At 32.9% G+C, this 12,791-nt stretch overlaps 1 protein-coding gene across 1 annotated transcript; it reads right to left on the bottom strand.

Annotated features, from left to right (window-relative positions):
• Positions 1 to 523: 523 nt before the first annotated feature.
• Positions 524 to 9,149, bottom strand: LOC110937538 (histone-lysine N-methyltransferase ATX3). Its single transcript, XM_022179967.2, has 22 exons — positions 8,005 to 9,149; positions 7,790 to 7,845; positions 7,488 to 7,689; positions 5,575 to 5,691; positions 5,392 to 5,484; positions 5,226 to 5,317; positions 5,062 to 5,154; positions 4,832 to 4,967; positions 4,663 to 4,744; positions 4,441 to 4,540; positions 4,232 to 4,356; positions 3,584 to 3,729; positions 3,403 to 3,507; positions 2,719 to 2,783; positions 2,322 to 2,538; positions 2,153 to 2,236; positions 1,707 to 1,763; positions 1,543 to 1,632; positions 1,375 to 1,461; positions 1,160 to 1,234; positions 953 to 1,053; positions 524 to 823 (listed from the first exon to the last, which is right to left on the bottom strand). Exons 1-22 carry the CDS (start codon positions 8,590 to 8,592, stop codon positions 733 to 735), a joined length of 2,802 nt encoding a protein of 933 aa, XP_022035659.1. The 5' UTR covers positions 8,593 to 9,149; the 3' UTR covers positions 524 to 732.
• Positions 9,150 to 12,791: the final 3,642 nt, after the last annotated feature.

The raw sequence follows: 12,791 nt of genomic DNA, 5'->3' as shown, positions 1-12,791 counted from the left end.
AGAAATTTGGGAAAAGATATACTTTCACCTTTTTTTACTATTCCTAGATTTTCATTTCTAAGATAAATAAATAAATACACAAATATTTACACCCAACAAGATTTGGAATTTCAACAGTTTGGCTATGAAATACGCCACTTAACCACCAAGATGTCCCTTAGAGACCTAATTCCATCTAGGTAACCCGTTTGATTTTTCTTTGTCTAAAAAAATCCGATTTGATTTCGATTTAGAACTTTGAAATTGTTCAATACTCCAGTGATCCACAATTTGCCGTTCAAAAAAAATGCTTCTATACTAGAGCGGACTACAGACCAAATACATAAATGGGCTTGTTTTGAACTGAAATTACAACCTAACCAAAAACTAATTTGTGGTCAACTTTAACCAAACATCATTTCTTGAAAAGTGCTAGTATCCAGGACCAAAACAAAAATAGCCGGTCCGGCCGTCCGGGTACAATTTTCCCACTCCGGTTCAGGTTTTATCGACCTAGTTTTGAACACTACTATTAAATCTCTCATGTGCAAAAGCGGGAAGCTCAATAACCGGTAACTAAACAATTTATAAACAAAAAAAACTATTCAATGCTGTAAAGAAAGAAACAAGAGAAAGACTGTTAGATATACAGCAAAAAAAAAAAAAAAAAAAAAAAGAACTTGTAAGCTCTTCCAATGGCAAGAGATGGGTATACTCTCTTTTGTATAAAACTGGTATGTTGTCGGTATGAAACTAATTCATGAAATATCTACAGTTAGGGGCTCTACATAAGCATGGGACTTTAAGTTCATCCTGCTCATCTTGATCAAATTTGTAGTCATACCTGTTGCAAAAGTTACACAATTAATGTACAGTGAGTTAACCAGTTGACCTGAATCTTTGACCTTAAGCGAATAGTTCATGAAAGAATAGGAGCTAAACAAATGAACACATGAGTCGGAAAAAGACGTACGTTAACTCATCACCAGCTGGTACATCGGTTTTGGCTATTAGAACTATCCGGCTCTCATTTGCACCCATGCTCAAAATCCTTGCATAGCAGTTTGGCATGCACTGCAATGAAAAACGGGCTATCAGTTACTGACCAAAATACTTTTTGTAAGAAGTCAACAAAAATGGACAGAAGATAGTTTAGTGACATTTATTTGTGGAATCATACCGAATGGTTGATTAATCGCGCTATATTCCCCTTATTTGTGGCGTCGATTACAAGGTTATCGCTGACCTTAAAGAGCTGCAGAAAAAACCGATCACTTTTGCAACAAAAACACCATTGACCCATAAAATTAGAACATAACATAAAGCATATAAATTTTATACAAGTGTTTCGACTATTAGTAAAGAAGAAAGATCAGATAAATTAAGTTTACTTACATAACAATCCTTGCCTTCAGATCGATACCGTATCTCCCTCAAGTCCGCAACACTGCGCCTTACCTGCTCACCGCGATATTCAAGGACCTACAGAAAATAGGTCATTCGTAACCACAAAAAGCAAGAATTTATGTACATTATTCCAAAATGACTTGAACATGCAAGTACCATTTCTCCTTCTAATATCTTCCGACGGGCAAACAGGCCCCACCCGTGTATTCCAGATCTGCCAAAACAGACACGGGTTTTCTCGGTCCTCTGGATTAAAACAGAGCAGTTAGAGAAACATATAGAGGCCCAGAAGGTAATATTGAACAAGGTGAAGGGTATACCTGCAAACGGGCAAGTTTCTCCTTGAACGTATATAAATTACTTAAATCTTCAGTTTCCTACATATAACAAACAAGCTAAATCATTCACTTCTGCCACAGAGATAAACAGACACTTTTAATTGAAATATATTACTATATACTACGATTGATCTGACTGTAGACAGTGGCGAAGCTTGACCCGAATGACAGGGGGGTCGAAAACGTATATACCAAAAAATTTCTATAGAACCAGAGGGTCGAAAACGTATATACCCAAAAATTTCTACACGAAAACTACATATATAACACTACTGAGCGAAAAGTTCGGGGGGTCGGGCGCCCCCTCCCGCCCCTTCTATACTTCGCCTGACTGTAGAAATAGTAACATTTTATGAATTTAAAAAGAATTTGAGAACCTTTTTGACAATTTCACATTAAATGAAAAGAAGTAACAAAATGACACTTACTGTTTGCGTATTTAAGCAATCTATCTCATCTATGGAATGCTGGATCGGCCCCATTAGCCGATGAAACCGTGCCTCCTTCTCTCCCTTCAACGAAGTATATGTAATAAATGAGTACCAAATAAACCTAACAATAACAATGTAAGAAAATGATATGTTTAGCGTGATCTACCTTGGTACGAGATTTATTGTAAACGTGACACCTGGCAGCAGATATTGGTTCATGCTCATCATACTCTACCATTGATGAACCAGAGAGTTCCCTTTCCATACCCAATAGGATCCTTGAAGCCCTGAAACGCTGTTTCTGATGCCGCTTTTCAAGAAACCCCTTAGCACAAAATACCTCTAATGATGTCTTGATGACAATGCCGGTATCTGCTGGTGTTCTGCACCGAAATCGAGGGAATAACACATGCACTTAGCAACTAATGTCTAATGATCAATCGTTTTTGTTTCAGTTTCATATCTAATATGTATATTTGAACAGAGTTTGTACAAAAAATTCAACAAAAAATACATAAAGTTTAAACATGAAGATAAATGGGAATGAGAAGTTGTAGCATTACTTGTGGACAGCACAGTATGGAGTCCATTTGGTGCTATATTTCCCACTCTTCTCCGATGAATGCAGCTGCATATTTGAGGGAGATAATGAGTAAACAAGTTATTTTATAAAGAGTAAAATGTCATTTTTGTCCTTGTCCCAATCTTCTCCGATGAATGCAGCTGCATATTTGGGGCCTATTTGCCCATCGGAAGATATTAGAAGGACCTTGAGGTTTGGCCGGTTTTGCGACTTTCATCCAAAGGTTTGTTTCTCTGCATCTTGATCCAAAAGGTTTGAAATCTTGCCATTTTCATCCGCCTCGTTGACTCCATCCACTTTTCTCCATTAATTCAGAGGTATTTTCGTACATAAAGTGAAAAAGATCGAATTGCCCTTTGAGTGAATACTTGCACATTATGCTAAATGCTTGTACATAAAGTGAAAAAGACCGAATTGCCCTTTAAGTTAACAAAAAAGACGAAAATACCCCCGACTTAACGAAGAAAAATGGATGGAGTTAACGAGCCGGATAAAAATGGCAAGATTTCAAACCTTTTGAATCCAGATACTGAAAAACAAACCTTTGGACGAAAGTCGAAAAACTGGCCAAACCTCAGGGACGAAATGATGAATTTACTGATAATGTCAATACATTAGCGGTATCATAACTCATAAGAACTACATTTACATCTGTATAACCTACCTCCACACAGTACCCGGCTCTTGAAGCACACATTGCATGAAAGTAAGTAGTGCACTTGCAACACTTTATGCAAGAACCATGAACCTGTTGGCAAATGACACATGCCTGAAATTTACCAAAAAACGAGAACAATTAGATGATATTGTATTGTTTAATTAAATTAAAATGCTAATATTCCTACCTTCATAAAAGAATCAGGTGGAATGTGAAGAAGTCTAGTTGCAGGTTCCATTTTTTCAACACTTGAAAAAGCAACTTCAGGCCGGAGCCATGCACAGATAACATGAACCCACAAAGTGTCTATATCAGTTGGCTTCAGAGCACCACCTGTAGTAACATAGTACGAAGTCAAAAACAACATTTACAAAAAAAAAACTATGTTAATGAATATAAAGAGTAAAATGCCATTTTCATCCCTGAGGTTTGGCTAGTTTTGCATTGTTTTTTCGCATCTGGATCCAAAATGTTTGAATCTTGCTATTTTCAACCGGCTCGTTAACTCCATCCATTTTTCTCTGTTAAGTCGGGGGGTATTTCCGTCTTTTTTGTTAACTTAAAGGGCAATTCAGACTTTTTCAGGGATATTCGGTCTTTTTACATAAATTGAAAAAAAAAACCGAATTGCCCTTTAAGTTAACAAAAAAGACGGAAATACCCCTGACTTAACGAGAAAAATGGATGGAGTTAATGAGCCGGATGAAGATGGCAAGATTTCAAACCTTTTGGATCCAGATGCAGAAAAACAAACCTTTGGACGAAAGTCACAAAACTGACCAAACCTCAGGGACGAAAACGACATTTTACTTGAATATAAAAGTAAAGGACATGCCTTTAATTGGGCAGAGGCAACACTGTCTCTCAATCTCAGGTGTTTCGCATGCTCTACAAATCCAAGATGTGAAATCATGGGTACCTCTAACACCATAGCATTCTTGATGAACGGCTATCTGACATCTGTTCCAACGCACAAAAAGCTCGGGGTATTAATGTATTATAAAAATTACAATATTCTAACAATATTCAAAACATTAGGAAGACCTGTTGCAGATAATAATTGCGTTTGATTCGTAATCCTCTTCCCATCTACAAATAGCACATCTTTCGGTTGTCCATCGTGGATTAACAGGCTCATATTTCTCTGTAAGTTTGGGAAAGTTTCTAGTTATTTTGGTAATTAACTTTTGGCTTCTAGACAAACAACGGTATGTATATAAGTATTTAATTAAAAAAAATAAGAACCAACACAAAGAATATAATTACCTTGTAGAAATGAAAACAACTTTTTTTCATCTAAAGTTACAGCTGAATTAACCTTAACAGGATTTACATTATGCCCTGTAAGCTGCAATATTGAAAGTTAATAAAAAATTAATATAGATATAAATAACAACATTGGGAACAATATAATATAAAAGTAAGTGGTACAAACCATTTTCTCCAGTGGTATCATAGAATCCTTGACTCTAATGCTGACTTTCCACTTTTTCGCTCTAGAACCAGAATGTCTTTCCCATTCACCAAGTGATTGCTTTCTCGTTCCACATGAACCACACGTACACTCGACTCTGCGAGAAAATGAAAGAGAACTTAATATTAACTCAAAAACAGCAGCATTTTAATAAATTATAAGTGCAGTTGATCAAGTCAATTGGGTCTTACTGGTGATATTTAGTATAATAAATCCCTTCCATGCCATTACAAATGACGCGTATTTTGTCAGGCAACACACTCTGATCGCTACTCTCAGTAGATCTGTTAAATATATATTTGACATCATCAAGTAACTTTAACAGAAAAAAAAAACATCATAAAATTACTGATACCTGTGTTTTGGTTTCGGTTTATTTACAACCGGTTGCTCAACGCTAGATTCGCCTTTGCATGTTGGGGAGTAATAGTTGATCTTCTTAAGATCCTTCATGTGATATAGTTATGTTAAAATAAATATAAAAAAGTAAAGAAAATCATTATCAAAAATCAGATAAATACCTTAAGAACATTGCTGGAAACATTGGCGCACTCTGCATGTATCCATATATCACAACCATCGCAACTGCCACAATATTGATTAAATTTCCGCAACTGCCATTTTAGTAAGGATGTTATATGGGCAAAAAATGGAGAACGTTTAAGAAATAATGAGTAGTGCCGTTATCATAATATGGTATAAACCTTTGAACAATGTTGACATAAAGTGTCCTGTTGAGATGTTATTCCTTTGGATTTCTTCATGCGAAAAAACAAACCACAACTGGTACAAGATCGTTTCTCCTTCTTGTTATGGGAACTCTGCAAAAGAATAAAGACTGATGAATTCAAGCCATCTTTGTAGGTATCAAAACTGAACGGTAAGATTCTGTTAGAACTGTAGAATGAAATGATAACAGACAAAATAGAACGAACACACATGATTACATGGCTTGGTCCAACGAATTACATGTGTCAAATGGCTGCACTAACAATTCTTGCTTGTTGTTTTGTCTTAAGAGTTTTACAATCAGATGGGATTTATTTAAAGGTTGAGAACCGGGTTAGTATGTCCATAAGGGTCGGGCCTATGCATTGTTGTAAAAATCGCTAGGCGCTAGTCGGGCGGTGGGGTACTGACTAGCAATTAGTCAGATTAGAATTATATAAGTATTTTTTTCCAAACCTATATATAGAGAAAATTTTCAAAATTTTATATGTACTTTTTCAAACTTATTAATCAGATCAGATTATTAAGTATAATTTTTCAAATACATCAAAGATCTTGACCAATTTGACCGATTTTGACCAATTTGAACGACTTTGACCAAATTTGACCGATTTTGCTCGAATTTGGTCCTTTAATTCTGTTTTGTTTTTCTATAACAAAACACTAAACTTCAATAATAGAACGAGCTACTCCCTCAAATAAACTAACCTGATCACCTACAAATACAGAATTATATTTGATATAAAATTTCAGTCAATTACATAGTATATAAAATTTCAGTTAATATAAAAATATATATTAAGAAGACTATTCTATCCTTGAAGCTATTCTAAAACACATCAATACTTTATATATAAATGTTCTGACTTTCAAAATTAAGAGTTTTTAAAGAAATCATACATTAAAATTTTAATATAGTTAATTACATAGTATAAATTTAACTATTCCTGATATTGTTGTTAATGGGGGAAAAATTCAAATTAGAGCTACTGAAAATTCTGTTTCAAATTAAAAGTGTCACAAATTTAAATACCTCATCAATTATAAACATACGCAACAAGAAATTAGTTATGAAATCTAATGAAGAACTTGTATAAAAGAAAGTAAAAAATAGCAGATTTCTTAATGTTAATAAATCTGCTTTAGGGTTCTGAATCTGTTCAGACACAATTTTCCCAATTTTCTAAGATGACACAATTGCACATTTTAACCTCTAGTCCATTTTTCTTGATTTGCGTCAGTTATGACTATGACGTTTTAAACATTTTTCATTAACTCAATAAGTGAATGAAAATCCTGAACTTTCTGGTTGCAGCAGTACACCCAAAACTTTACCAATAACTCAATAAGTGAAACTGTAGAAGCATCACTATTTTCAAACTTAGGAATAGATAATTTTGGTTACAAAAACACCTATATATGACATTATCCTAATCAAAACCTTTGACTTCATTGCTGGTGATCTAAAATCTGAGCTTTAAATAAAATTAAACATATAATAAACTTATGACGGCACTAAAAACAGGAGCAACAGAGTACTACTGTGACATGACATAAGCAATCTCCCTTATCCTAAAAAGGTGCGGCGCCTGATGCGCGAGACGCTGAGGAAAGCACATACGGGGCAAAAAGGCACACCTCATGTAGTTTTGTAAATTAGAAGAAAATTATTTGATAAATAAGTTTATAACGTAATATGCAGCTTCTAGTTGTAAATAAAGCTTATTTGGCTGTACATATACGTACACCTTTCATACGTGATGTGCGCGTTGGCGTTTGGGATCAAAAAGCCTCGGAGTGCCTCGCGTTTTTTAAACAAGCAATGTCCGTGAAAATTAATATGAATGCGTTAAGAATTAGTGAAGAAAAAATGTGTAAAACAACTTGCCTTACTACTACGGTGACTTGACTCCTGAAGCTGATCAGAAACATTATCAACCGGAATCTTAACAACATCAGGCGTTGTAGAACATTCCTCCTTGTCTACAAACCTTGAGTTTAAATATCCATTCTCGGCTAAGTACGCCTCTTCTATTGCCTTACGGAAAGCATCGGGCTTGCAGCCATATAATTTAGTTTGTCCCGTTAACCTGAACATATAATTAGTTGATTAAAAGTCTTTATAGTCTAAGGTCTCATTTAAGATATAGCTCAAAGACACACTTGTATAATAAGCATTAAAGTACACACCTTTCCATGTAGTCCAAAAACGGAAATATCATCCCATCCTTAATCCATCCATAATCCTAACACAAAAGCCACATAAATTAGACCATAAACTACATCTTTTCATTATTAAAATAAACTCAATTTTCATAAGCATCTTCATTGTGTATATATCAATATCATATATCAATAAAACAATGAGAAACAAAAAAACATTAAAGCAAGGAAAGACAAACTACCCTTTGACCTCTCTTTGAATACCCATAAAACATCACACAAAGCGCGCCCGCAACACAAGCCTTCAATACAGCTTTCGGCGCTTCGTGGATCGGGTCAATCACAATAGCGGGCCAAGCGGCGGACTTATTTGAGAATTTGGCCCAAACAATATCTCCCTTGAGAAAATCCTCAACTCTATAAAACCCCTTCTTATTCTCCACAACTTTATCAACATTATTCCTCACTACACACTGTCTCTTTGACACCAACTTATCCGAACCCGGATTCCCCCGCTTCTTCTTCTTCGTCTTCTTCTTCCTCCCCGTACCCGAATCAGTAAACCGCAAAGGCCGAGCCGCAACCCGACCACTCGAAGACATATTTAACTTCAATTCAAATTCACCAGGTATGTATGGAACTCCAGTGCGCCAACTATTAACAGCATTATTATAATCCAAAAACCCATCATCATCATCATTATTATTATTATTAATTGCAACAAATTCAATATCTGAATGATAATCATCTTCCGTTTCTTCACTATCAACTTCATCCAATTTACATCTTTTCACATTCGGCATTTTCGAGTTCACCGTCTGTTTCAACATTATAAAAACCCCTTTTTCACAACAAACAAAAACCCTAGATTCACAGTTTCACACCAACCTGTTCTCACCAAAGCATGCAATAAATTTAACACTTGCAGCCACTGTATGATCGATCGGATGAAACAGAAACAGAAACAGAAACAGAAGCAGAACTTCAATTGATCAAAATAACCTAATTTATACACATTCTGTATCTTACGAATCAAACCGCTGAAATTGGGAGAATTTGATAAACCGGCAGGAATCTAGTAAACTCGAATTGAGAGAATTTGATAATTGAGAACAACAGAACTAGAAAGTAGAAACCCTAATTGTTTAAATCGAATTGTGAAAGAAACAGAGGATTTGAAACGTAGGATTATGGAATTTGAATCAGTTGAGATCGATTTTAGATTCTTTGAGAGAAATTGAGAATGAAAGATGAAAGTTTATCGGGAAAACAGATGAATTTCACCGACAAAGTGGGTGAATTTTGATGGTTTATCGGGAGAACAGAGAGTTGTGTATGTTGAAGGGGTGGAGAGAGAGAGAAATGAAAGTAGCAGGTGGATGAAATTGAAAATCAAATGATCAGCTTTGTTTGCCGTGATAATGAAGACGACTAACGTGGTCTTTTTTCTTTTACTTTTTTTTTCATGTGTTTTCTTTAATTATTATTATTATTATTATTATTATTATTATTATTATTATTATTATTATTATTATTATTATTATTATTATTGTTGTTGTTGTTTTAAGGGTAAATTACTTTTGAGTCTCTATGTTTTAGCGATTTTAACTACTTGAGTCCAAAATCAAAATGTGTATCGCCTTGAGTTCCTATAACCATGTTTCTAACTATTTGAGTCCAAAAGTAATTTACCCTTGTTTTAATTGATCTATTGATTAAGTGACTTTCAAATTAGTAAATAGGTGTTTATACTTTCCAAAAAAATAAAATTTACTTTTTAGGATAGTTGCATGTATAAGTATAATAATACCTCTATTATATATATTGATTTCGAATAACGATTAATAGTAATTTTATTTTTATAATAATATATAGTTTTTATTATTTTATTATTTAATATATTATAATAGTTTATTATTATATTTACTTTTAATAACATATTTTTTTAACATCTATTTCCTTTACTTTTTTTTAATAATTGTTTTTTATTCTGTTTTAACATATATTAATTTATCGATTAATTTGATACTTCTTCAATAAATTACGTTTATAACTTTTTTTCTAAAAACCTAAGTACATAGTTGTGTTTGATTTCTTTCTCTGACATTCCGTTATAAGTTTTGTTAAAATGAGGTTATACTCAAAATAAAGTATTTATTTGGTATCATAAAACAGTACGATGATAAACTAAATCGTTCTAATGGTTTGACTTTCTAAACAACATGCTTTACTTTCAAATCACGTTTGTTTTACATTATCATTTGCTCGGTTTCGCCGCAACGCGCGATATAAAAAAACTAGTTAAATTTGTTAGAGTTAATTACATAGTTAGTACCTGTGGTTTGCACAAAATAATATACTTAGGTACTAATAGTTTAAAATCACCTTCTATGGTATTAACTTTTCATTTTGTAACATTTGGAGGTATTAACTTCTAGGGTATTAACATATTTAGGCCATGTGGTTTGCACAAGTTAACATACTTAGGTACTAATAGAATGTGTTTTTAAACCTGCAAATAACGTTAATACCCCGAAACGTTAATAATTAAAAGTTAATACCCTAGAATGTGATTTTAAACTATTAGTACCTAGGTATGTTACTTTGTGCAAACTACAGGGACTAACTATGTAATTAACTCAATTTGTTATAAGATCATGTTTGCTCATAATAATAACAATAATAATAATCAATCAATCGTATCCAGGTATAATACCAATCATGTCCGTGAACTCCTATCCTCAATAATAATAATAATAATAACATCAAATATGTTATTTGTTATTTTTGTGACAGCTTGAAAATTTAATGTAAATTGTAATTTATTGTTATGCAATGAAAAATTTGTATATTTAATTGATTTTGAGTGAATTATTAGATGCGTTCTGAGCTGTTATGCTATAAAATCTATATGATATGTATGAAATACTGTAGGGTGGAGCTGAGGAGGCAAAATGCTAAGGCATGAAACACTACATCCCTAGTGTCGTCATGGTTGCGAGGGTTGTAATTTAATTTTTATTTTTGATTTACGTTTGCGTTTTTTAAATGCAGGGTAGTTATTTAATTTTTATTTTTGATTTACGTTACGTTTGAATTTATTAAACGCGGTGTAGTTATTTAATTTTTATTTTTAATGTACGTTATGTTTGCGTTTTTTAAACGCGATGTAGTTATTTAATTTTTATTTTTGATTTATGTTTGCGTTTTTTAAACGCATGGTAGTTATTTAATTCTTATTTTTTATTTATGTTACGTTTGCATTTATTAAACGTGGGGTAATTATTTAATTTTTATTTTATTTTTAATGTACGTTACGTTTGCGTTTTATAAACGCGGGGCAGTTATTTAATTTTTATTTTCGATGTACGTTATGTTTGCGTTTTTTGAATGGCTCAGGTTGTGGATTTTTACTTTAATTTTAGTATTTGTTATTTTTTTATTTTTGGGTTTTTTTCATGTTTTCTTTAATTAGTATTAGTATTGTTTTAATCAATTTATAGATTAAGTGAGTTTCAAATTAGTAACTATGGGTTTAGACTTTCCAAAATAATAAAATTTACTTTTTAGGATAGGTGCATGTATAATACCATACCTCCTTTGAATTTGTTATAAGATCGTGTTTTCCCATAATAATAATAATAATAATAATAATAATAATAATAATAATAATAATAATAATAACAACAACAACAACATCAAAAGTATGTTATTTGTTATTTCTATGACAGCTTAAAAATTTAACGTAAATTGTAATTTATTGTTATGCAATGAAAAATTTTGTATATATAATTGATTTTTAGTGAATTTTTGATATGTTCTGAGCTGTTATACTATAAAATCTATATGATATGTATGAAATATTGTAGGGTGAAGCTGAGGTGGCAAAATGTCAAGGCATGAAACACTACACCCCCTAGTGTCGTCATGATTGCGAGGGTAGTAAAATTTTTTTTTGATTTACGTTTGCGTTTTTTAAACGCGGGGTAGTTATTTAATTTTTATTTTTGATGTTCTTTACGTTTGCGTTTTTTAAACGGCTCAAGTTGTGGTTTTTTATCTTTTTACAGTATTTGTTATTTTTATTTTATCATTTACTATTATGGAGACGCAGAATTTTGTGGGAATTACAGAGGGATTAAGTTGTTAAGACATACTATGAAATTATGGGAGAGAGTAATAGAGACTAGAATTAGAAGAGAAACTCAGGTTACGGTAAATCAATTTTTTTTCATGCCAGGGCGGTCGACTACAGAGGCGGTACACATCCTAAGAAGATTGATAGAAAAGTATCGGTAGAAAAGACGAGATCACATATGGTGTTTATAGACCTTGAGAAGGCATACGATAGTGTACCTCGAAGACTAATTTGGGATACTTTGGAAGTTAGAGGGGTTCCTAGAAAGTACATAGACATAATTAGGGATATGAATGTTAGGACTAAGACGTGTGTTCGTGCGCCTGTAGGGGATACTGATTTCTTCCATGTGGAGGTAGGGCTCCACCAAGGGTCTACACTAAGTCCGTTTCTATTTACAGGAGTGTTAGATGAACTGTCTAGGTCGATTCAAGAGACAGGGCTTGAATGTGAGGTTAGAGGAGGCGTTTGATCAGTTTAGTCAAGCGTTTGATTTACGTTTGCTTTTTTTAAACGCAGGGTAGTTATTTAATTTTTATTTTGATTCACGTTACGTTTGCATTTATTAAACGCGAGATAGTTATTTAATTTTTATTTTATTTTTAATGTACGTTACGTTTGCGTTTTTTAAAGGCGGTGTAGTTTTTTAATTTTTATTTTTGATTTACGTTTGCGTTTTTTAAACGCGGTGTAGTTATTTAATTTTTATTTTTGATTTACGTTTGCATTTTTTCTTTAATGTTTTCTTTAATTAGTATTAGTATTATTTTAATTGTTCTATTGATTAAGTGAGTTTCAAATTAGTAAATAGGGGTTTAGACTTTCCAAAATAATAAAATTACTTTTTAGGATAGGTGCATGTATAATACCATACCTCCTTTGAATTTGTTA

Source organism: Helianthus annuus, chromosome 4 (assembly GCF_002127325.2).
Source record: "Helianthus annuus cultivar XRQ/B chromosome 4, HanXRQr2.0-SUNRISE, whole genome shotgun sequence".
Taxonomy (NCBI): domain Eukaryota; kingdom Viridiplantae; phylum Streptophyta; class Magnoliopsida; order Asterales; family Asteraceae; genus Helianthus; species Helianthus annuus.
Note: the sequence above shows the minus strand (reverse complement) of the source record. Positions and strands in the feature narration are given on the sequence as shown.

Bases quoted from the DNA above. Each gene is read 5' to 3' on its own strand.
- LOC110937538 (XM_022179967.2), bottom strand. From the start codon at position 8,592: ATGTTGAAACAGACGGTGAACTCGAAAATGCCGAATGTGAAAAGATGT. The intron at 5,692-7,487 runs GCAAGTTGTTTT...ATTCTTTTGCAG, and splicing joins CAAGTCACCGTAGTAGTAAG to AGTTCCCATAACAAGAAGGA. The intron at 1,054-1,159 runs GTATGATTCCAC...TTTTCATTGCAG, and splicing joins CGCGATTAATCAACCATTCG to TGCATGCCAAACTGCTATGC.